The 26,120-nt window shown below is 42.6% G+C and overlaps 1 protein-coding gene across 1 annotated transcript in view; it reads right to left on the bottom strand.

Annotated features, from left to right (window-relative positions):
* CACNA2D3 (calcium voltage-gated channel auxiliary subunit alpha2delta 3) overlaps positions 1–26,120 on the bottom strand; it is a 1,058,385-nt gene that overhangs the window by 38,240 nt on the left and 994,025 nt on the right. The window contains exons 32-35 of the mRNA XM_004368627.2: positions 19,619–19,694; positions 16,556–16,608; positions 14,866–14,921; positions 6,089–6,200 (exon numbers count right to left, since the gene is read on the bottom strand). Of these exons, the coding sequence (XP_004368684.1) occupies positions 6,089–6,200; positions 14,866–14,921; positions 16,556–16,608; positions 19,619–19,694 (297 nt within the window). The remainder of the gene's footprint in view (positions 1–6,088; positions 6,201–14,865; positions 14,922–16,555; positions 16,609–19,618; positions 19,695–26,120) is intronic.

Raw genomic sequence — 26,120 nt, 5'->3', positions numbered from 1 at the left:
CAGGTCTTTCCATCTTGGTATTCACCAAAGCAGAATGGTTTCTGAGCCAGAGTGGGAATATAATGGCCTGCTATTGAATGAAACACAGCCTTCTCTTTAGTTTGAAATATTTATGTCATTTATCTTTAATCAATTTTCCTTCGTACCTTGGGTTTCTAATTATGAGTCAATACGGAAAAATCCAACCTTCCCTCATAATCCTCTATTTTGGTTCTACTGGTTTTCTCACTTAGAAGATAACTAAGAAAACTTGTGCTCCACTAATGTAATTGTCTGTCATTCCATAAGAGATAGTGGCCACCTCATGAAGTTAGTAGTGATGATGACCAGGGGTATAACATCCCTCTGGTCAAAATGGTTCTCAACCATTATCAAATCAATGGACTCTGCGTCACAGAACCACAGAGCCAGGAACTGTCAACAGCCCTTTGGTCATACGTGAACTTCGGTCATCTGAGATTGATGCATTTTTCCCATGGGGAATTCTACACTAGTGAAATGAGGTTAGACTTTTGAAAAGGGAAATTCACATTTTGACAGAATGGTTTATGGAAGTTAAAAACTTTATAAATCTATTGTTATGCATATATGAAATGTGGTCATTTATTGAGTACTTACAATGTGCCAGGCATTATGCTAAATTCATAACATACATTTTTTCATTTAGTTCTCACAACAAGCCCATATTTTGTTTACTACTATTATCCCCAAATTACTCAGGAGGAAGCTGAGTTTCACCAAGTTGAGGTTCTTGCCCAAGATGGCACAGTTAGTCTAACAGACTCAGGATTCACACTGGGCACTCTATCATTCCAAGGCTCCTGCATTAAACCACTACCCTTCAGTCCCTCCTTGTGGCTCTAGAACATCTTCAGCTAGAATATGGAGCTCAAGTATGGGAGACTAGCCCACGGGGAAGCCAGCCAGCTCTGCACACTCAGCCATGCTGGATGAAATAGTAAAAGAAAACAAAAAGGTTTCAATCCAAAAGAGCTTACGAGAAGGGACACTAAAAGCCAACTGAACACTTACAGCTAAGTGTAAAAGGCCGCCACTCTGGTGCTGTCTGGGGCTCTGGATGGGAAAAATACTATCGCCCGTGAGAGATCAACCTACAAGCCTAAACTACACGCTGCTTGGGGAAAATATTTACTGTAATTATATGGTGCCGAAGCTCCTCCATACAAACAGCTCACATCACAATTATTCCCAGGCAGTTAATACCAATGGGATACGTGATAGAAGTCCAGATGCAAACCCACTGCGAGGAGCAACTCAAGCTATTTTCTATCACTACAGAAACGACAACTGATATTAAAGATCAGTTCACAGTCAAAAACGACGAAACACACAAGCAAACAGTCTACCAGGAAAGACAGTCAGCAGACACAAGAAAAAAGGGGACTGGTAACCCAAGAATTGAAACTACTAGAACCATCTGAAAAAGGCTTTACAGTTACACGTAGAGAACTTAAGAATAAGAGTCTATATAAAAAATACACAGATTTAAAAAAAAAAAAAAAAACTAATAAAACCTCCAGAAATTTAAAAAAAAAGGTCATCAGTGTTACAAACTCAACAGAGTCTTTAAGCAGAAGACTAGATCAAAAGGAAATCATTTAACTGGAATATATGTCTAAGGAAATCACCCAGAATAAAGTACATAAACACATAAAAATAAATTTAAATCTAGACACACCTCATGAAATGTCAGAATAATAAAGAGAAAGTGAACATTTTGAAAAACCACCAGAGAGGAGAAAAAGCCAGACTACTTACAAAAACGCAAAGCCAAAGGCCAGAAGATGATGGAATGTTATCTTCACCGTACTTCAGTTCAGAGACTACTGAGTTAACTTATCACTGCAGAGTACATATTAAATAAGGTATTTTAGACAAAGAATGAGAAAATTTACCAAACCATTCCTAAAAAAAACTTCTAAAGTACTGTTCAACAAAAAGCTATGGTGACCAAATAAACTGGTAAACATGTAGTAAACATGTAATTCCTACAGACAGTAACAACAATTATAAACTATTTAGTGGGTTGAAAACACAGTAGAACTGTCAATAAAGTGAAAAGACAACCTACAGAATGAGAAGAAATATTTGGAAATCATACATCTAACAAGGGTTTAATATCCAAAATATATAAAGAACTCCTGTAACTCAATAACATAAAGACAAACAACCTAGTAACAGAATGGGCAAAGGAGTGGAATAGACATTTCGCCAAAGAAGATACAAAGATGGCCAATAAGCACAAGAAAAGACGCTCAGCATCATTAGCTATTAGGGAAACGCAAATCGAAATCACAATGAGATACTACTTTACACCCACTACTATGGCTATTATTAAAAAAAGGGCATTGGCAAGGATGCGGAGAAACGGGAACCCTTGTCCATCGTTGGTGTGACTGTGAAGTAGTACAATCACTGTGAAAAGCAGTTTGACAGTTTCTCAAAAAGGTAAACATAGAATTACCATATTACCAAGCAATTCCACTCCTAGGAATATACCCAAAAGAAATGAAAGCAGGGACTTGAACAGGTATTTGGATTCCAGTATTCATCACCATGAGTTAGAATTGAGTCAAAGGCAACTAACAAGAGCAACAACAATATTCATACAGGAAAGGGTAGAAATATGGCTACGAAATATCACCAAAAGAAGAGCTACTGTTCCTATGTTATTAGTAAACAAAATAGACATTAAGTCACAAAGCACTTTTATTTATTAAGAGGATTATTACTCTGTGATAGAGGAATGATTTATTAGCAAGCTATACCAGCCTTGAACTGGAACGTCCATGGTAATATAGCTTCAAAATATAAAGCGCACGATTAATTGAATGACATGAAGAAGTTAAAAAATCCGTAATCTTGGTGAGATACTGACATCTAGAACAGACCAACAACAGGAGGGTTTGAAACATAACACGCTTGATCCAATAGATATATATTAATCCCTGGACCAGCTACTATAGAATGTAACTTGATTGCAAAAACACATGGACAGGTACTAGGACACACAACAAATCTCCACAAATACTAAAAAAAGATGTGTTATACAGAACACAGCACCCTTTATTTAGGCATCAATAATAAGGGGATAGATTCAAAACCATGTATTAGGAAATTTTAAAACACTATTTAAAAATATACAAATCAAAACATGGTGAACATTAGACAACTGTCAGAGTTAAATAACAATGAAATCCCTATATACTAAATTTATGGAGATAAACTGAAACACACACACACACACACACACACACACACACACGCACACATACACAGTCACACACACGAAGTATCAAACATAAAATGTTAGCCAATAAAAAACAGTAACCCTCAGAAAAGTAAAAAAAGGTAATAATATAGAGAAGAAGCCATATAAATAAAAGAATGTCAAAGAAACAACAACAGAGAGGATCAGACAAGCTAAGTGACGACGGTTTCTGAAAAGACAGATCAACACATCTCTGGCAGTAGGAAGACGGGGTGGGTGGGGGAGAGAAAGCACGAGAGAGAAAGAAAGGGAGAGAATCAGTGACAAAGGTAAGAATTTAAACTGTGACAAAATGAAATATTCAATTGAAAGAAAACACCATTAACAAATGCATGCCAATAAACTTGGACACTAAAGTGAAACAGGCAATTTTCTAAGAAATAGAATCACCAAAATCATTTAAAAAAGAAATAGAAAATCCAAAGACATCTAATCATTAAAGAAATCAATTTAGTAGAGGTAAATGTACTCATACACACACAAAATATCACCAATCACTGATAATTTTATGGGTAAGTTTTACCACACCAACATGAAACAGATACTTCAATCTTATACAAAATATTACAGATATTAGAAAAAGAGGAAAAACTCCCCAAGTAATTTTGTGACAACGAAATAATCTTAATAGCAAAACCAAATGATGTTACAAGAAAGGAAAACTATAGTCCACTCTTCTTTTTGAGCACAGATGCAAAAGTCCACAGTACAATATGAACAAAATGAATATAATCTGTATCTATCTATCTATCTATCTATAATAACTAAGATTCATTCTGGGAAACCAAGTATATTTTCACGTTAGATAATTTATCTACCATTAAAGATATTAGTATATTTAATTATTTTAAACTTTGAAAATTATATTAGTGTAACTCAGCATATTAACAAATTAAAGGAAGATGAGTTTAGTAATGGACATAAAAAAAATATTTGATAAAATTCGACATTCATTCAAGTTTCAAACAACAATAGCAACAAAAACTCATAAAGAGGTTTTCTTTAACCCAATAAATGGTTAATACCAAAAATCTATACCAAACATTATACTTAACATGTAATTATTAGAAGCAATTCCTTTAAATCAGAAAAAGAAATGGTTGCCTATTCTCACTACTTCTATTCAACAATGTATCAGAAATCCAGTATAATCAATAAAATAGACACACACACACAAAATAGTTCAGAAGTATGGAGATTAGAAACTTTCACAAACAATATTACTGTCTATGCAAAAAGTCCAAGAGGATCTATACACAAGCTATCCGATCTGAAAGAGCATTTAGCAATTTGTTAGGTATCAGACATTCAATGTACAGAAATCAGTGATGGCCTTATATACCGTTGTTGTTGTTAGGTGCCGTCAAGTTGGTTCCAACTCATAGTGACCCTACGCGCAACAGAACTAAACACTGCCCTGTTCTGTGCCATCCTCACTAGCAGTTACCAATCAGAAAATGTAGTTTTAAATATACACCATTTATGATAGCAAGAAAAACTATAACCCATCTATGTATAAATCTAACATAAATAAAACTATAATACTGTTTTAAAGGCATAGAAAAAGATATATATAAATAGATATACTTAGTTTATGAATGGGAAGGTCCAATATCATAAAAGAGAGCAAGTATCTTCAGATTCATCTGTAACATACCAATTTTAATCAAAACCCTAGCAGAATTCATAGAAATTAACAAAATGATGTCAAAATTAATATAAAAAAGCAAATAACCGAGAATAGCCAAGACAAAACAGAAAAAGCGTAAGGAAAGGACGCTTGTTCTCCTACACGGCAAGTTATGTTATAAAGCTATAATAATCAAAGGGGTATGGTATTGACAAACCATAAAACCAAGAAACAAAGCTGCATATAGATGGGAACTCAGACCATGACAGAGGTGTCCTAAGAAATCAGTGGGAAAATACCAACTGCTTGGATAACAGGCCAATAATATGGAAAAGGACTAAATTAGACCTCTACCTCATGACGCACATACACAAATACATTCCAGAAGGGTTAAAGTATTAAACTTGAAAGCATTCAGAAGAAAAATATATGAGAATGTCACTGTGACATCAGGGCAGAGAAGAACTTCTTCAACAAGACACAAAATGTACAAGTCATAAAAGAAAAGAGGAATAAATCAGACTACATTAAAATAAAAGGATAAAAACTTCAAGACATCTATAAAGATTGAAGAGACAGGCCAGAGAATAGGAAGACACATTTTCAATGTGTATCACTGCAAAGAAATAGAATCCAGAACACATACACATCCAAATTAATAAGAATAGTACCAACTACCCAATAGGGAATTTCACAATGGGGACAAAGAGCCAAGCAACCCAAAATGAGCAATAAAACCATTAAAACAGGCTCAACCTCATTAGCAATCAGCGAAATGCACATCAAAACACTCAGAAACCAATTCCAACACATCAGATTTGGGTGCACACTGAAGGGTTGGTGCTTTCAATGAAGACACCAAAGGAAAATCCTTGGGCAGAGAGTTGAAATTATCAACTGTCAACTGTGAAAGTGCCCACTAGACTGTTTCCAACCATTAAGAGACTGGACTAAAGAGTCTCCTATGTTCCAGGATGTATTCTCATGCGTTTTTGAATGCTTCCCGATCCCTCAGCTGATGTCTCTAACATTTTTCCAAGCTGATGGAAATACTTTCTCACACAAGAGGGCAGCCATGTTTTCCATCTCTGAAGGCAAACGTGTGGGAGGCGCACTGGCCCGTCTGGGAAAGTTCTATACGGAGCAGAAAGGGGAGGGGGCCTTACTTGGAGCAGTCTTCACAAGCAATGTTCCCTGTGGTCTCCTTGATGGTGCGCTCAGAGACAAACGCGGGGTATTCAGTGTCACAAGGCTCCAGGGTCTGTTTCAATTTCTGGGCTGTGGGGACATGGGGAAAAAAAAAAAAAAAGATAAAGAACTCAAGGCACAGGTTCAGTATTGTGACCGGCAGCCCACAGTAACTCAGAACCAGTTCCACCCCTGCTGCTCTGTGATTTTTCTAGGCACAGCACAATGTGTTATTTTCTAATAGTCAAGTGATTTCCTCTGCCAAGCAACTCTGTAAGCTGGAAGTCCTCCAGCCGTTGCGTTGGCTTGATCAACTACCATTTATGCATCACAAGAACTCTACTTTCCGGGACAACATCAGGCACCGGGGCTGTGACCTTAGACTTACTTGAGCTTAGCAACAACACATATGTACATATGAACAAATGTATAAAACATAAGTTATACCACGTTATTTAGGGTGAGACAGAGGTCATGATACAACTGCATGGTTTTATTATAGAAAGAAAATTGAAATAGAAAATAGTAAAATATGTAATGCCTTTGAACCATGGCCATGAACCAAATCTTACTATTATGAAGTTCTTTGTCCAACATTATACCATGTCAGTTTTTACTCGTTAAATAACCGTGGTGCATGGATGAGCACATAGTAGGCACTCAGTAAAGGGTCAGTGAGTGATTACATTATTTAAACAACTTATGCCCAGTGGGCAAGTTACAAAGCCTCTCAATTTTCTTATTTGTAAATTGCAGATAGTAACATTTCCTGTATCAGAGGTTGATGTGAGAAAGAACTAATATACGTTGAGTACTTAGTACAGTACCTGGAACATAATAAATACTGAGTAAATATCAGTAATAATACCACCACCACCACCAGCAGCATTCCAATAAAGTCACCGTAACATTGAAATCATGACGATGTTGACAATGATGATAGATACTACAGCATGATGGTGGAGGATGAAGGCTCTGATGTCAGAGAAGTACAAATCCCTGCTCTGCTGCTTCTAGTTAATTCTCAGTATTCTCATCTGGAAAATGGGGATGCTAAGAGCACAAATATACTTCACAGGAAGACTACTCATTACCATTTTCCCAGCAGAATGCTTCTTGGATTCCAACACCCAAACTTCATGTAGGTATACAAAGTTTCACACTCATATTTACATAGAAAGAATGATATATTATTTACATTTACAACTCCGAAACTCAATAGAACATTAACGATATGATGTGGGGAAAAGTCTTCAGCTATATCCCAAATAAAACCGGGTAAATGTCAGAGCCAGGGCTAGGTGTTCTGCAGAGTGTGTCACGTGTCCGTATGGAGTGTGTGTACAGCTGGGACTCAGCTAGCAGGAAGTGAGGCAGCAGAGGTACTGCATGGGAGACAACTGTTTGGTAACACCACATAACTGCCTAGAAAATAAATTTCACAAAGTAAGTCAATTAAATAAAATAAACATTAAGTCAATAATGGCATAGGTTAAAGTGGATATGGCACAAGCATGCAGATGGCATATAATAATTTCATGATAAACCAAACAAGCCAAACCCATTGCCATCGAGTCGATTCTGACGCATAGCAACCCTACGGTGGCAACAGCTAAATTGGTTCCACCATGACTGTGTGCCAGATGCTGTTGTGCTTTATGTGTATTAATTCGTTTAACAGTAAAAACGCACAAAAAAATGAAAAAATAAACTATGAGGTAGAAGAAATTATCTCTGCTTTGCAGACGACTGGAGGGACAGAGGGCTGGCGTAAATTGCCCAAATTCATCCAGTGGGTGTAAGGCAGACCCAGGATTTGAACTTCAGCTGTCTGGTTCCAGCATGTACAACATGTTTAACTGCTCTGTGAAGTTTGGCCAATAAAGGGAAGTAGGAAAGGGCTGTGGGTCAAGCTGAAATAGGCAGCACGCATGATTTAAATAAGCCCGATAATTGCACCTTCTCTAATTCTAATTGTCTGGGCCCAGTTATAATGGAATGAGTCCAGCACATGTCCTTTCTGGAGACGAAATTCTTGTTCCTTTGACGATTGCGGGACACCCAGGCTGATGAGGTGATAAACCGTCGGTCTATTTGCAGGATGGCTATAGATTGGCTGGAAGTTGCTTGGTGCACTTTTGGGAAACACGAATTTCCATATAAAACCATAGCCACATTAGATCTAAATAACATGGTTTAACATGACGACCTTTCTTTGTCTGCGGCGCTATGGAAAACGCCACATATATTTGCCAGTCATTATTGCTTATCTGTGGAATTTCAAACCCACAACTAAGGCTGCCAGGGTACTGTTTTAACTCATGGACATTCCAAAACATACTGTCTTAGAAAGTTAGGATACAGGAGGATCATGGAACTCAGCTAGGCTGATTCTTTCTTCTTCTAGAAGTGGAAATGGAGGCTCATAAAGCAGACACAGCCCTCCTAGGGTCCCCCCAAGAGTTACCCATCAGGATCATCATTTACTCAGACAGTAAACCACCACCTCCTCCACAGCCAACATCACTAAGCACTTAAAATCAGTTGACCTCAAATTGATCCTGACTCATGGCAACCCCATGTGTGGCAGAGTCAAGCTGTGCTCTATAGAGTTTTCAATAGCTGATTTTTTAGAAATCACCAGGCCTTTCCTCCAAGGTACCTCTGGGTGGACTTGAATCTCTGACCTTTTGGTTAGCAGCCTAGTGTGCTGATGATTATACCACCCAGGGAATCCACGAAGCACTCAGTATGTGCCAAACAGCTTTTGCACAGACTGAATTCTCACATCATGCACATCACAAGACCCTGCCACTATCCCCACTTTACAGATGAAGAAACTAAAGCTCGGAGAACTGAAGACACTTGCCCACAGTTGCACCGCTAAGTTGCACGGCTCTAAGCAGTGGTGCCAGACGCAAGTCCAGGCAGTCACATCCTGCAGCCTACCCTCATTGCCATCACACTGCCCTGCCTCCCCCCCCAGTTATGTTGGATGCCCGAGGCTGAAAGGCACTGGTATTCCATCACATTTAAAATACAGTGCCCGACAGAGCCTCCCCACAACTGAATTTCTTTAATTTTCCCTTAGCAACAAATGTCCCTGATGAGAATAACTGACTGGGGTTCATAGTAATTATGTGCAGACAATTGAGAACGAATACAGTCCCCATTTGAAAAACCTCCCTCTTCTTTTGTCTCTGTGAACGCACCCCCATTCTTAACCGGGTGCCAGCAAGTTCCATTCTCTTTGTGCAACTTCGCCAAAATGATACCTTTGTGATAATCAAGCAGAAATGGGCTTCCACAGTCCCCTTCATTAAGGAAATGAAGCAGATAAACAGTGTAATTATGGATTCCATTTTTAGCTAGAACAAAGATGTATGTCTCAGCTCAGGGTCTTTATCTAGCCAGCCTGGTAAATTTAGAAGAAACCTTGCAAATCAATATCCTTACGGTACTTGAAACTCTTTCCTTCTTGCACTGGGTCGAGGATTTACATTTACTCTTAACAGATATTCAGATGGTAACAGCGCCTTGGATGAGTTAATTCACCTCTCTGTGGTTTCCTTTTTCATATATAAACTGGGAAAAGTCAGATCCATACCCAGCAGAGGGCTGAAGACCTGAATGGGACAATTCCTGTGTAGCACCCAGCTCAACACAGGGGCTCCAGGGAGGGCAACACCTGCTGTGACCATTTGTACCCAGGCAGCTGAGGTGGCAGGTCTTGACTCAGGTCTGAATCCACTCTCCATTAGTGTCTGACTTGGGCGCTCCAGAGAGGTCTAGTGACAAGTTCTAACACTACCCACTTCTCGTGTGTGCTGAAGGGATCTCAAGCTAATTCACACGCCAGCACTGTGGAAATGGTAAAGCAGTATATAATGAACACCATGGGTCTATGTTATAATTATTTGATGAGATCTTTCTATAGTCTGTGGGAAGAAAGTCTCAGTGTGGCAACAGAATGGGGTGATTTGCTGGAATTATCTATTAAAAGTCTTAAAGAAAAGCCTCCTAAGACAGGAAACGGAGAACCGAGACATCACATTATTCCTCTTCACTAAAATCTGGCCACTCTCTGCCCAGGTGTGTGGGGGTGTGCAGGTGGATGGGAACACCCAGAATGGGAATGCTCAAAAGTGTCTGTAACCTTGGAACCTTTGTGAGTGCAGAGGCCATCTCTCCCTCCCTGTTCATCATCCCATAGCCTTCCATCCAGGCCAGGGTTTCTCAACTTTGGCAGTACTGACATTTTGAACTGGACAATTCTTCGTTGTCAGGGGCCAACCTGTGCATTGTTGGATGTTTAGCAGCATCCCTGGCCTGTACCCACTAGATGCGAGTAGCACCTCTGTCTAGTTGTGACCACAAACATTTGTCTCCAGACACTGCAAATATTCACCGGGTGGCAAAATCACCCCCAGGTGAGAACCAGTGGATGAGGTAAAGAACACCCCATCTGGCAAATGATCAACAAAAACTCAAAAACAGAAGAGGAGGTGTTACGGACTGAACTGTGTCCCCAAAAAATACATGTTGAAAATCCCAACCCCTATACCTGTGATTATAATTCCTTTTGGGAATATGTTAATGAGGCAGTACTTGTGTAGGGTGTGTTTTAAGTCAATCTCTGTTGAGATATAAAACAGCAGATGAAGCAAGCAAGCAAGGAGAGATGGGAGAAGACAGACAGACACCACTCCGAGGAACAGAAGATGAAAAGAGACCAAGACCCTCCCCTAGAGCTGGCGCCCTGAATTTGAACTTCTAGAAGCCTGAACTGTGAGACAATAAATTTCTATTTGTTAACGCCACCCACTTGTATTTCTGCTATAGCAGCTCTAGATAACTAAGATGGTTGGGGGGCGGTCCTCATACTCACCACTGAAGCCTCTCAGCCACAGGCAGGCAGGTGCACAGGTGAGAAGAGCAACACGGAAAAATAAACCACCGAAGACGACCAGCCCACTGCCCTCAACACCGTGCACGCCCCCTAAGAAACAGCCAGACATCTCAGCCAAAGTTTGGTGATCATGAAACCCACCATGGACAGCCCAAGGCCCAAGCCCCCACCAGGTATGGCGAGCTTGCTCTGCGCGGTGTCTCGCATGGGGCCATTACACACGTGGTTTAATTTCTCTCGCGCGGCCACATTATGTCTGTTGTTGTTTCTGTTGATAAAAGAGGAAACCAAAGCCCAGAGAAACCAAGTGACTTGCCCAGGACCTCACAGCTGGCAAGAGGCAGAGTAAGGCTGCCTGACTCCGAAGTCAGGGCACCGAACCACCAGGCAAGGAGTCACTGTAACCTCCCAGAGCTGGATGCCTGGGCGGGAGGAGCCCACTCCCTCTGGCAGAGGATGGGCATTTGCTCCAAGGTCGCTGGTGCTGCAGAGAGAGTAGCCATTTAACCTATTCACAATCCATTCTCTTCGCCTCTACTGATTTTCTTGTTTCCTTTTCTCTCTCACGTATCATTTTTCCCCTCTAACAATAAAACTAGGGAAACGCTAGTAAAATAAGAAAAGTAAATAGAAAAAGATAATAAGCACCATTTAGTAGTAAGTGTATTCTCATTTTTCTTTTTTAAATCACACTGATCGCTGGCTGTGTTTAACTCCATGTCCTTCTGCCGCTGCCTTTAGACACCTTTTTGGCATATACAGTTTTGTATCTTGTTTTTCTTGTTATGTAACAATTCCATGAGTATGTTTCCATTTTGTTAAAAAAAAAAAGTTTTCAGAAACAGGATCGCTGCCTTTCTGTGAATGGGCTGTAATTTATTTTAAAATTTCCCTATTGTTAGACATTTTAAAGAGTTACTGGTATTTGTAATCATCAATTCCCTGGTGAGGATTATCCTGTCATAGAAGTCTTTGTTCACATCTCAGTGTAAGTCCGTAGGCTTAACTTCTACAAGTGGGATGGTGGGAGCTAACTGTAAAGATGGTACCACCTCAGCAGGGAGGGGCAAGGATTAGGCTAAGTCCTGAGGTCACCGGGGGGGACGCGGAGGCAGGGTGGTAGAGCAGAGGTGGACGGCACACAGAATCCACTCACCCTGCTTTCCTGGGCTGGCAGCTTCCAAGGGCAGCACCAACCTCAGACAGGCTTGGATTAGGTTCACCGTTCTCAGAGGCTGCTGTGTGCAGTCACACACATGTGCAGGGCTCTCTGCAGATGTTGTTCCAACTCGTGCTCTACTCTAGCTAACAGGATATTGGTGAGCCCCTGAATTTAGGTAAAACCAAAACCAAACCCGTTGCCATCCAGTCGATTCTGACACATAGTGCTCCGCAGGACAGAGTAGAACCGCACCACAGGGTTTCCAAGGCTGTAATCTTTACAGAAGCTGACTGCCACATCTTTCTTTCACAGAGAGACTGCTGGGTTTGAACTGCTGACCTTTTGGTTAGCAGCCGAGTGCTTAACCACTGTGCCCAGGGCTCCCGGAATTCAGGCAAAATGGACCTATTTGTAAAGTTACAAATCCATGACTACAGTGACTATAATCGTCATGCCTGGCACAAGAAAGCTTTGAGAGTGTTACATAAGTAGACTGAGCACCTACTATGCACCAATCGCTGGTTAGGTACCAACCAAAACAAACTCTCTTGTTCTCGAGTCGATTCCAACTCACAGCGACCATATAGGACAGAGTAGACATACCCCATAGGATTTCCAAAGAGTGGCTGTTGGATTCGAACTGCCAACTTTTTGGTTAGCAGTTAGATACTAGGAGATATCAGTGGTTAAGACATAGCTCCTGCCATCAAGAAATTCCAGATTAGTGAGAAGCGAACAAATAAACCGAGGCAATGACAATTGGGAAGAGCTGGGATGAAGGCGTGTGCTGACCGGGATGGGAGCAAGAAGGAAATATTGCCAATTTTGCCTGGGGAAACTGAGGACATCTTCACAGACTGAGAACTTCACGGAAGGAAAAGACAACATCAAATTAAAAGATATGCACCACCTGGGAAAATACTGCTATGTTACTATGTCTCTTAAAAAGATTAATAAATAAAAATAATAAATTAAAACAAACAAACAAAAAAAAAAAAAAAACAGCAAAGAAAAGTTGGCCAGGATGTGAAGAAACGGGAACCCTCAGTGATTACTAGTGAGAATGTAAAACGGTGCAGCCACTGTTCAGAATAGTTTGGCTGTTCCTCAAAAACTTAAACAGAAATACCACACGATCCAGCAATTTCAGTCCTAGGTATGTACCCAAAGACTTGAAGGCAGAGATGCGAACAGATACTTGTACACCAGTGATGACTGCAGCATTCATAATAGCCAAAAGGTAGAAATAACTCAAGTGTCCATCAGTGAATGGATTAACAAACTGTGGTAGATAGACACATGCCACATACATAATACAATATTATTCAGCCATAAAGAAAAATGAAGTTCTGATACAAGCAACAACATGGATGAACCTTGAAAACATTACGTTAAGTGAAAGAAACAGACACGAAAGACTCCATATTGTGTGATCTAATTTCTACGAAATCTCTAGAACAGAGAATCTATACGGATAAAGCGGATTGGTGGTTAGCAGGAGCTGAGGAGAGGGAGGAACGGGGAGTTATTGCTTCATGGGCACAGAGTTTCTGTCTAGAGTGAGGAAAAAGATCTGGGAACAAACAGTGGTGATGGTTGCACAACACGGTGAATATAATTAATGCCACTGAACTGTACACTTAACAACAGTTAAAATGGCAAGTTTTAGGTTAGATATGTTTTACTACATGCGTAAGAAATAATAACGGTAGCAGTTTGGTATCCCGGTTAAGAAAAGAAGGCTGAATGAACTCAGGTCTACCTGAGAAATGCAAGTGACCGAGTGAGTCTGGGGGAAGAACGCCAGGAGGTGATGCTCAGCAGGGAGCCTGGTCTTGGTTTTGTAAGGCTGGGAGGTGATGCTCAGTAGGGAGCCTGGTCTTGGTTTTGTATGGCTGGAAGGTGATGCTCAGTAGGGAGCCTGGTCTTGGTTTTGTATGGCAAAGGGGGGGGGGGTCACTTGTTCAGTCATCACTGTTGTCATGGTCAATATCGTAATCATCATGATCATGAATTAATTACAGGTGCCATTTCTGAAGGATCATTACGTTTGTCACTGTGACCAGCTAATACCACGATTTATCACATCATTAAATGCACACACATACACACAGAGATAAATATGACTTTCTCCCTTTTATGGGGAAAGTGAGTCTTGGGGAGATCAGCTAACTTGCCAACCTCGAAGCAGGGACTCAAACTCATATTGCTCTCATTCTCCAACCTATGCCTGTAAGAGCATTATTTTCTGCTCAGACCATTGAAGACTTTTCAGCAGGGAAGATACCACAGTCAGATTTGCGTTTTATGAAGGTAGTCATAAAAACAAAAACAATGCGGTCATCCATCATTCAGCCTGAGAAGGGCTCTGTCTGTCTCCCTCAGATTTCAGCACTGCCCACAAGCTTTCTGAAGCATTCACCTGTGCAGTGCAGGACCTCAAAGACTTTCTCAAGGAGAGGGGTCAAAGTATACACTCAGCGCGGGCTGAACAACGCCTGTGGAAGTCGAGTCAGATGGGACGGCGCTGCGCACAGCACAAAGGGTGACTTTTTGCCAACAGAGCTGACAAATCATCACTTTGCCCTGGGCAGTTTCATGAGAGCACGTCCCTGACGAAAAGCAGCCCAGGAACCCATGGTTTACCACTCTGAGCTAAGAAACAGAAACCAATTGTCGCTTACCTCTAGCTGTCATATCCGAGTGCCACCAACTGCAGAGGTTAAATTCCACCAGGAACCTAAACAGACGATGGAAAAGCCCAGTGTGACTTGGTCATCCACACCTTGAGCACAGCAGTGACACTGTGCTTTCTCGCATTGCGCACCTCATTTGAAAGAACAGCATCACAAATGGCAGGCATCAACACGGTTGGTGCGGTTACCACCACATTTTCATCTGTCTTTATCATACTCGTGAAAGGAGATTTTATTACTAATGCCAGCCAAACCCCCAAAATCAGGTTGTCCGAGACTCAAGAACTCTTTGTTGAGAAAGACCCTGCTTTACAGACCAAAATAGTCTTCTAGTTATGTTATTTCTCATTATGCACTCTTATACCACATATTTGGACTCCACAGTAAAAAGCAAATTTCTAGGGGGCTCTCTCTCTACACCTTGGCTCAGAGATACTAACATTTTCCTCTATTCAGACTGTGATCTGCAGTAATAAAGGATCTTTCAAAATGCTGAGTGCAACTCAAACTTGAATGTGTGCGTGGGCGGGGGGCCAGGGGCCACAAACTTCCCTCTATGAAATTATGCCAAAATCCCACTTCATAAAAACCAAAATTTCTCAATTGTTAGTAAAGAATGCAAAAGCAGTGTAAATCGTGATGCATATGAACAGAGAGATCAAAATTCAGTTATTGCTTTTTTAGGCTTATGGTTACTCTCCTTAACAGCTCGTTCATCAAAATCCCACCAGCATCTATTTCCATATTTTCTCGGTCCCTTATGTCTATGGACACCTCACTCCTCACTTGCATTTATAAGTTTTGTCGAATTAATGTAAGTTACATTAAAGCCACGAAGAAGACGATGTCCATTCATCAAATGGCAAAAAAAACCTGCCTCAAACCCACAGTGCTGCGGACATCAGGGGGTGGGGGCTCAGAATGACGGAGTTGGGTGCAGCTAAATGATCTGGTTCGTGCGCTTGGCCGTGGAATTCTTCCCTCTGGTGCCACACTATTTCTGTAATGTGTCTGACAGCTCGTCTGGAAGTCATGCCTGTCATCTTTGTGCCATTTAAAGACTGATCTAACTCACGGATGCATCCAGCACCTTCCAAACAGGGCAGTAATTTGACAGGGTAAACAAGGAAATCACACCTGAGGAAAGCCCCCGGCCCAGGCCCAGGCCCAGGACTGCACAGGCCCCACCCCTGCAAATGCCGGGGCAGCCCAAGTAGCTGGCACAGGCCCCCACTCCCGCAAAGGCCAGCACATCCCAAGTAGCTGGCCCAGGACTGCACAGGCCCCCACCCCCGCAAATGCCGGGACATCCCAAGTAGCACAGTGGACAGCCATGACAGCTTGCTCCTCTGACCACAGCCCACCCAGGCTGCATGAAAAACAGCCAGACATTCACGTTCAATTTAACAGTAACCACAATAAATAAATTGGGTTTGTGTATTGCAAGCTGTTAGTCTGCTAAACAATGACATAAAGGCATAAGCAATGACCATGAATAACTTAATAAAAGATAATTCGGGGTCTCAATGTTCAATACTCTGAGATGCGCAATGAGGTTATCTCAGAGTTTTATGAAACTAATGGTTAGTAAAAGCATAAGCCCCTGTCTCCCCATTCACTTTATGGTAGAAAAAGCCAGGCAATAGCACTTTGTAAAAATGCAGCCAAATGTACTTACAAGACAAGCTCTGTCATTATCCATTTCACAGCAACGAGGAAGGCATTATAAGGCTGAAGAGAAGAATTCAATTCATTAAAAACAATGTAGCATACACAAAGTCTGTGGTTTAACTTCAGCCTTTACATAAAGACAATGTTATTCTTCCAGAGAGATTGATATCACGTTAAAAAAAACGGTGAAGCTCTAGCTAAAGGAAGAAAATGGTTGGATACAATATCCTAAAACTAACAGTTCAAAACTTTGAACTCCCCTGTAGTGAGATGTGATTTACATGTAAAATAAACATGTTCTAATACAAGGGTTATCACTGGGAGGAAAAAGGAAGTTCAGCAAACAATGCTTAAACCTTTACTCTCCAGGGGCTAATATTTCTCAGCCTAATGCTGAGGGGCTGGAATCATGTAACTAATTTCAAATGAGAATTCACAGGGCTGCCTCCAGGAAAGGTGATCCCCTGTTCTCCATCACTGTATGACATGCACTGAAACAAGAAAAATTTCACCTACGTGATTTTAATGTCTCCTGTGAATTATGTAGGATTAAAGCTGCCTTTTCTCACACTTACATATTTGGACTTGAAAAAAAAATGATAACCATATAAACATGTGATTTTATCCTTGCAGAAAATCCCCTTCATTCTATAGAAGAAGGCATTGACAACCTCATCTTTATTTCAGAATATTTTAATTAAAAAAAGCAGCTGGATTGTTTACTCTGTGATATTTCCTACATGGATAATTCAATTTCCTGAATTCTGGAAAATACCAAGCCTCCCCTCAGTTGGTTCTTTGTACCTAGGTATGCCAGATATGTGAGGGGTGGGCAAACTTGAAAGACAGGCAATGACATTGGCAAAGCCCGAGCACCAGAAGACAAGGCCAGAGAAACCTCAGAACCTTTTCTGGTTGTGTTTGGGTTTCAGAGAATCAGAATACCAAATCCTGGCTTCTGAAGCAATGGCTGCTTAACCTTACCTTCTGAGCATTCTAATTATAACGACTAGAAGCAGAAATGGGGAATTATCCAGCTTTAAATAAAATAAGAACCGATTTATATACCCCCTAAGCCCTGGTGGCACAGTGGTTAAGAGCTCGGCTGCTAACCAAAAGGTTGGCAATTCAAATCCACCAGCCATTTCTTAGAAGCCCTATGGGGCAGTTCTGCTCTGTCCTATAGGGTTGCTATAAGTCGGAATCGACTTGATTCCATAACCATTCCTAGGGAGTCCCGGGGGGTGTAAATGTCTAACGTGCTTAGCTGCTAACCAAAAGACTGGAGGTTTGAGTCCTCCAAGAGGTGCCTCAGAAGAAAGGCCTGGCAATCTACTTCCAAAATATCAGCTATTGAAAACCCGATGGAGCACACTTCTACTCTGACGCTCCTGGGGTCACCGTGAGTCAGTTGTGACTCAACAGCAATTCACTGGTTGGCTGGTTGGAAGCATTCTTGAAACTTTACTACCAAGGAAAAAGATTCAATAACAACAATAACAAAAATTAAAGAACAAAAAAATCTGCTGAGGGTCTCCCCAGCTCATCTCGATTTCAGACTTTGTGGATCTCTTGCTCTGATCTGAGTGCGTGCCTCTATATTATTCCCTGAATCAGAGGCCTCTGGGCCCTCAGGATCAGGGTCAGACAAGGATATGAACCTTTAACTGCAGCTGAAAACCAAAAGCAACCCTGCAGTCCTTTGGTGGTTTAGCCATTACATTCTGTGGCTTGAAAAATAATCATCCTCGTGGCCAGACTACGGAACAATTCTGACTTTGTACCTGCTGGGATGGGCAGTGACATTCCAGTAGTCCTTGGTAGGACGGGCTGGATGGAGGAGAGAATGAATGAATGAATAAACAAGGGATTATGGGTGCTTTGGGAAGGGGGAGGCAAAGGCAGCTCATCTCCAGGTCAGGGGAAAAGGCACTCAAGCAATCCATGGCAGAGGTTGGTTCAATATATGGGTGAACGAAGGGATCATGTAAATACAGGATTAAAAAATTAAAATGCACAGTATCTTTCAGAAGGTTAAGTTAAAGCCACTGAGATTTTAAGCTTAAGAGGAAAACGTATCTTGGGAACTTCTGAAGTCTGGAAATATTCATGCTAAGGTTAGGGGAGCTACGTTGAAGGACATAGTGAGTCTCGCTAAAAAGCAGTATTTTTTCACCACTTCTAAGTCTTACTTCTTGGTTGCCTCTCAACAAATTTCCAGCTTTGAATCATTTTTTTGCTCCCTCAGTACAAGAGAACCATGTTAAACACTTGGTTTAAAATAATCCCCCGTAAGATCTTACATCTGCAATTGAGAAGGTGTACGTTTATATTTTAAAACCAAAATGACTTTAAATTCTCCGTTTCACACTACATTCTAGGTTAATTTTTGGTGTTTACAAAATGATAATTTGGAAGGGTTATATTTATAGCCATATGCGGGACTATATAGAGGCATAAGTTACTTCTTTTTCACGTGTTTTCAAGTTACCGGTGGCCAAATTTATATTGTCTGCACATTGTAAATTACATTTTTAAGCTGGAGGTAAATTGTAACAGTTAATTTCTGGCAGTTTGAACACCGGTTTCCAACGTTACAATCGCTGTGTTGACTGCTCTTCAAGCGTGACGTCAGCAATGGAACCAGCTCGAGGGAAAATGATGCTGAAATTCAGTAACAGCATGACTAGGGAGAGAATCTATGATCAAAATATGAATTAATTCATAGGATAATGGCTTTTTTTTTTAAAGGAGATTTCTATTAAAGAAAACACAATTCTATCTGATATGAAGATGAGATAATCCACAAAATGTCTCCCTTTTTGTATCTATCAAAAGAGGACCGCTGCAGTCCATTATAGACTTTAGACCTATTTGTCATTTATGTAATTGCTACACTTGGGCTTAAAAAGAAGCATTTTTCTTAATGAATAAAGTTGGTAAATACCTTTAAACATTCATTTTTTTTTTTTTAAGATAACCTTTAATACTCTAAGATCAGGAGATGTGTTCACACAGAAAGACAGACAGAAACATGCAGCTGTTCTCTGAGCGATGGTACCATACTTACATCCAGCAGACCATGGGCGCTATCGCTGCTTTCCTTGTTAGCTCTGCACATGGCTTGGTAATCATAGAGGGTAATTCTATAGGAAAGAACAGAAAGAGCTTGCCTAAAGGCGAGAACATAGGAGCCAAATCATGCTGTGTACCAGCAAAGGAAATAGTCATTAATACTACCATCAAACACAACGGTGACAAACACAAAGGCAGGCCTAACAAAGACTGCCAAACACAGATCCATCTGGGCAAACTCCAGGACTGGAGACACATTCACGTCACTACTTGGAATTTGAAGAACAAAGAGAACACAGGTATTAGGAAGCATAGTGGGAGATGAGAGGCCCCAACTTGATAAGAGTCACTGTGATCTAATCAAGGACAGTTTGCAAGGACCAGGATACTCCAAAGGAAATATGCTGTTCTGTACTGGATTCCAGGACCTTGAAAGAATCTACCTGGACCATGTCTCCAAGTCAAACAAAGCTAGAAAGGGTCTCTTTGGGTTAAGAAATGGTAGGATCTTCTGTCTCTCTCAAGTACCACCAAACAGGCCTGGATCAGAATGCCCACAAAAATTTGACTATTTGTTGGAAACCAGCTGATCCATCAACTGTAATCCCCACCCCTTCCTCCACCACCATAATAGTGAATGCATTCTTAGGAAGACTGCCCACTTCATGGCAAGAACATGGACATACCTCCCACCACTGGTGATAAAAGTGCAGCTCTTGCTCCAATTACGGTTTTCCTCAGTTGCAAAAATGTTTTACTTTTAATTTTCTCTAAGTATTTTAATTCTCCATCAACAACTTTACAAAGTGAAGATGGATGGCAGTTTCCGGTAGCACATAACAGCATTTAGATGGTGTGTGCGCCTTATCCCATGCTTGGAAGTTGTAGCTAAAGGAGGCATGCACTCCCATCCTGCCCTCCAGCCCCACCCCCCCCATATCTGAACCCCCAAAGGACAGATACTTAAAGCCCAGCCTGAGTTACATCACACATCCAGGTAAGATCTTCACACTTCAGTAGATGTACTTCTAAACAATTGGATGAAATTCTCCTCACAGGAATTCCTTTATAGAGTGTCCAATGCTTAACGTTGAACATACTTAATGCTGTGCTCGGAATAAACACCAGAATAAAAGCTCAATGGGGAACAAAATGTGGTACATAAACACACGATGGAATATTACTCAGCCATAAAAAGAAATGACGTCCTCATGCGTGCTATGACAGAGAGGAACCTTGCAAACATTATGCGAGTGAAGTAAGTCAGACACCAAAGTCAGACACCAAATATTGCATGATTACGCTTACAGGAAATATCTAGAACGCACAGTGACAGACAGTAGATCAGTGGCTGCTGTGGGTGAGGGGAATGGAGTGTTACTGGTTAAAAGATACAGAGTTTCTCTTTGGAGTGATGAAAAGTTTTGGAAGTAGGTAGTAGTGGGAAGGTTGCACAACACTGTGAAGCTAATTGGTGCCACCAAATTGTATATTTAAAAACGGTTACAAGGGCAACTTTTACATTACAAGTATTTTGTCACAATTAAAAAAAAAAAAAAGACAGTTCCATGGGTTTGGTGTTGGACCTGTTCCAGCACTGAACTCTAGCACCTCGCACAGCACCCAGCACAGAAAAGCCATCTGGTGTAAAAAGGTCAGACGAAGGAATGAATGGCTGGTTAAATGAATCTTGAACAGATAATGACACTGCTGAGACAGGATGTCAGCTGTAACACGTGATGTGTAGGCCTCCTCACCTGAACAGCCTAATCAAAACCAAACCTACTGCCAACAAGCACTCGCCCACTGTGCCACCAGGGCTCCTTTATCTGGAAAGCAGCTAGAGACACTATAGATGTGGCTTAAACAGAACCATCTATGGGTACCAAGTAGAAAACTGGCCACATTTGACCAAATCGAGGCTATAGTGCAGTGAATTACTTCTAGTCATGGCCTTGTAACTCCCACAAAATGATCGGGTGGGACTACGGAGATAGGTGTTCGTGGCCCACCAAGGGGATTGGACAGCCTGCTAAAGCAAATAAGGTGCATGGAACCCTTGTATAGGATTGGTCAGTTTTGCCATCCCACTAGGCTTAAAGGGAGTCAATCCCAGAGGGTGGAGTAGGACCTCACTACTCTGAAGAAAAGCCAGGAGCGGAGCGCGTCCCTTGGACCTGGGGTCCCTGTGCTGAGAACCTCCTAGGCCCAGGAGACAGACAGAGCTGTAACACTGAAGATGGCAGGAGACAGCAGCGGCATGAGACTGACAGGCTTGGTGTGCCGACCCACGGAGCGAGATTGCTTAGTGCCTTCAGGGAGAAGGACTCCTGCTGGAGTGCGATCCTCTGGGCACCGGGCACTTATCCGCCAAGCTAAAGAGCTCTGTGACACTTGCCCGAGAAGGGGGTCCAAAGCCAAGAGTAAGGGTCAAAGCAGAGAGCAAGGCTGGGAGCGAGGGCCCAGCAGCAGAGGCCTGCCTGTAGGCATAGCAGAGAAGAAGCTGTCCTGCTGGAAGAACTGTATCCTGAGTTGTTCCTGTCACTTCCAAGCTGATTCTGATCCTGAATTGTAGCCTGTTACTTTCCTAACAAACCCCATAATCATGAGTGTGATCTGTGAGTTCTGTGTGGCCACTGCAACAAATTGTCGAACCCAACAGACAACTAGAGAGTGCCATGGGAGGGACAGCTGGTGTCAGAATTGGTGAAAGGGGTTGGATGGTGGAGGTATGTCTGACTTGCACCTCATAGGAATCAGCTTTGGGTTGATGCTGACCTTGATTATCCTGCCTCCTCGTGAACTTGGAGCCCTGGTGGCACAGTGGTTAAGAGCTCGGCTGCTAACCAAAAGGTTGGCAGTTCGAATCTACCAGGGCAGTTCTACTCTGTCCTACAGGGTCGTTATGAGTTGGAATCGACTTGACTGCAGGGGGTTTGGTTTGTTTTCTGAAGTTAGATGAGGAGGTATGACACAATGTCACTGTTACAGACCTTGAAACCAGCTCCTGACCATGAGCACACAATACTCCTCGGGCAGCAAAGCCCCAGAGGGCACCAGTGATCACACAGTCTCCCGGCGAGCCCCAAGGCCTCTTTCTCATTAGAATGTCTCCTCTAGCCCGGTTCACTATCCTTTGGCTTTCTCCATCACAGCAGTCACAAGCCAAACCTTGTTTATTGAGACAGAAACGAAGCCCGTGAACCAGCCAATCACTGGGCTTGGTAAGTTCCCGGACAAACTTCTCACCAAAATGGCCACAGCGGATGCAGGCCTGACACTAATCCAGCCACTGGGATTTTCTGCAGAATCAACTGCAGCCCGCAGCTGACAACTCCAATGGAGCCCTGACTGGCTCATCACACCACCATCTCCAAATTCACCCAGGTGAGCCTCTGCAAGGGCTTTGGAAGATTTGGTGAGAATTAGTATTGGTTTAATCCTTTTCCTATTCCCCAGCTCTGTCCTTACAGCCAAAATCCCCACCAGAGCTGGGTGAGGAGCAGCACGGGGTTGAGTGGAATGTGTGTGGACTTGGAATCCTACATTCATGGACGCCATATGCCTTGATTTTAAAGGTTGGCTCTGACACTTATTCAGGGTGTAATCCTGAGCAGGTTACTTACCCTCTCCTGAGGCTTAAATTTTCTCATCCATAAAGTGACTCCGAGCTATTCTGAGATTTTAATAATAAGGCCCGTGGAGGCACGCTGAAATGTACTATGTAGTGTGCTAGCTTTGTTACGATCCTTAGACAGGAGGCTTGAGTCCATTCTTTCTTACTTTGGCCTCATCAATTTACACAACTCCCAAAAGCCCAAGGGAAGACTGTGGGAATTAATGTTTAAAGTGCCAGCTTTCAAGTCAATGACACCTGCCCTCAAACCCTAACTTGGTTACTTACCACAGTGGATTTTTTGTCTGTTTACCCTCTTTGTGGCTCAGTTTCCTCATCTGTGAAATGATGGGAATAATGGCTTCTTTACAGTGGTTGTGAGTATTAAATGAGATTATATGCCTGTTGAATTTAGCACAGTGCCAGGCACAGAGGAAGCATTCGGCCGAGAAAGGGCTGCAGCTGCTACAATTCTTGGAATGCTTTCCCCTACCATCAGTAAGTAATGGAGATGGTGCTTAATGCCATGGGAACGGACTAGGCTTTACCCAGCTGGCTGGAGGAGGGACAGGCCTCCTGGTTTTTAGTTCATTAGCACACAGGGTGCAGCACAAAACACAGCCTTCGTTACTGCAATACAAAGGACACCCAGAAGCTGTGCTGGGTTAGCAAGGGATGATGTGGAAACGTCTGTCCGTGGGTGTCTTAGTTTTCTTGTTGTTGTTGTAAAGTTGTCATCAAGTGGGCTCCAACTCAGGGCGACATTATATACAACAGAACGAAACACTGCCCAGTCCTGCGCCATCTTCACGATCACTGGTACGTTTGAGTCCATTGCTGCGGCCACTGCGTATTTTGAGTGCCTTCCACCTAGGAGCCCTGGTGATGCAGTGGTTAAGAGGGCAGCTGCTAACCAGAAGGTGGCAGTTCGAATCCACCAGCTGCTCCTTGGAAACCCTATGGGGTAGTTCTACTCTGCCCTATAGAGTCACTATGAGTCAGAATCGACTCAAAGGCAACAGGTTGTCTTTTGGTTCCACCTAGGGGGTTCAACTTCCAGCACTATATTGGACAACATTCTGTTGTTACCCACAGGTTTTCATTGGCCAATTTTTGTAAGTAGATTGCCAGGCCTTTCTTCCTTGTCTTAGTCAAGCAGCTAATTGGCACACATGGTACAGCACAAAATACAGCCTGAAACCTGTCCACCATGGGTGACCCTGCTGGTATGTGAACTACCAGTGGCACAGAATCATAGCGACAGGCAAGCCCCGCAGTACAGCGACCAGCGAACTTACAGACAGCGTGTGGTCCTAGTTTCGTAGCGCTGTTGCAACAAAGCACCACAAAGAGGGCGGCTTTAAAGAACAGAAATACATTCTCTCGAAGTTCCAGAGGCGAGAAGTCTGAATTCAGGGAATTGGCAGGTCTACGCTCTCTCTGCAGACTCTAAGAGAAGAGCCTTCCTTGTCTCTTCCAGCTTCTGTAGCCCCAGGCATCTCTACGCACTGGCTGGCTTGGAGATGAATCTTCACATGGAGCCTTCCCCTTGTCTGTGACTGTTTCCATGTCTGTCCTTCCTCTTTATACAATGCCACTCAGAAGGGGTTAGGATTAGGACCCACCTTACTCAGGTATGACTTTCTTCACTTAACCGATAACATCTGTAAAGAAAAACCCTGTTTCCCCAAACATGGTCACATTCACAGATGCAGGGGTTACGACTTCAACAGATCTTCTGGGGGGGCCCCAATTCAGTCCATACCACTGGGCTTCTTAGCCAACGACCACAAGAACAACAGCTGATGTTTACTGAGCAGCCATTAGCAAGGCACTCTTCTAGCACGCCCCGACCAGACAGATTCTAACCACCCCATTTTACAAGGAGCCAATCCAAGCCTCAACCAGACTAAGTAACCTGACCAAAGCCGCATGGCTAATCAGTGGCAGAGGCGGAATTAGATGGGGACCAAACGGAATCCACCCTTCCCTGCACTCTGCTCAGCAGCAGGCTCTGACTCGGAAACACCTAGAATGCAGATCTATGCCTCATCCCAGAGTTTTACTGGAATGTCACAGGAAATGCTGCCCCAAATAAGGTCTGACAACCAATGTCCGGAATCAGACTTTCAACCCAAGCTGTCCGCGGGGTCCCCAGGCCAGGCTGGACCAGGGAGGCCAGGCCTGTGAGTTCCCCATGCACGGTCCCTGTTCTCTCAGAAGGAATAGCAGGAATCTTGGGATTCTCCTTGGATCGGTTTCAAAGGCTCCAGCACACATGTTGGGGCCAAACGAAATTGCTCGGGGGCAGCCCCCAGGCCAGGGTGCCCGTCTTTCATTTCAAAAAGAGGCTGTCCTGATACTACTGACATCAAGGAGGTTATAAAACAAGCCTCTCCCGCCTTCCCCACGCTTAGACAGCTTTAACCAGAGGCTGCAGAAAGAGACCTCCAGATTGTTACCCTTTTTGAAGTGATTTTGTTACTGTTTTAAATAACTACATTTTGTGGCTACCTGTATCCTGTTGGGCTGATTATAGTTAAAGAACATGATAATTGCCTGCTTTCGTTCGGCTCTAAAATAAACCCCGAGAACTGAGCCCAGCCCAAGACTGGTGCTGTGTGCTACTGTGCTCAGTGGCAGGGAGGGAGTTTATTCTTATTACAGATAACACGCCTTAATCCCCATGACAGCACCACCAGGCCACTTCAACCATGGCCCGCGGCCTGGGACCTTATCATTAGCATCACTGTGCTCCCCAGACGGGTCTCTTTGAAACTGTGACAGAAGGCAGATATGGTCTCTGAAGGAGAAACTCAAAGCAATGCAAAACCAAGCCCCGCAGCCCTGTGTGTCCCCGTGCCTGGCGGAGCCACGGGGG

This window comes from Trichechus manatus, unplaced genomic scaffold (genome assembly GCF_000243295.1).
Source record: "Trichechus manatus latirostris isolate Lorelei unplaced genomic scaffold, TriManLat1.0 scaffold00001, whole genome shotgun sequence".
NCBI classification, from domain to species: domain Eukaryota; kingdom Metazoa; phylum Chordata; class Mammalia; order Sirenia; family Trichechidae; genus Trichechus; species Trichechus manatus.
The sequence above is the reverse complement of the archived record's forward strand: the minus strand, read 5'-3'. Positions and strand labels throughout refer to the sequence as shown.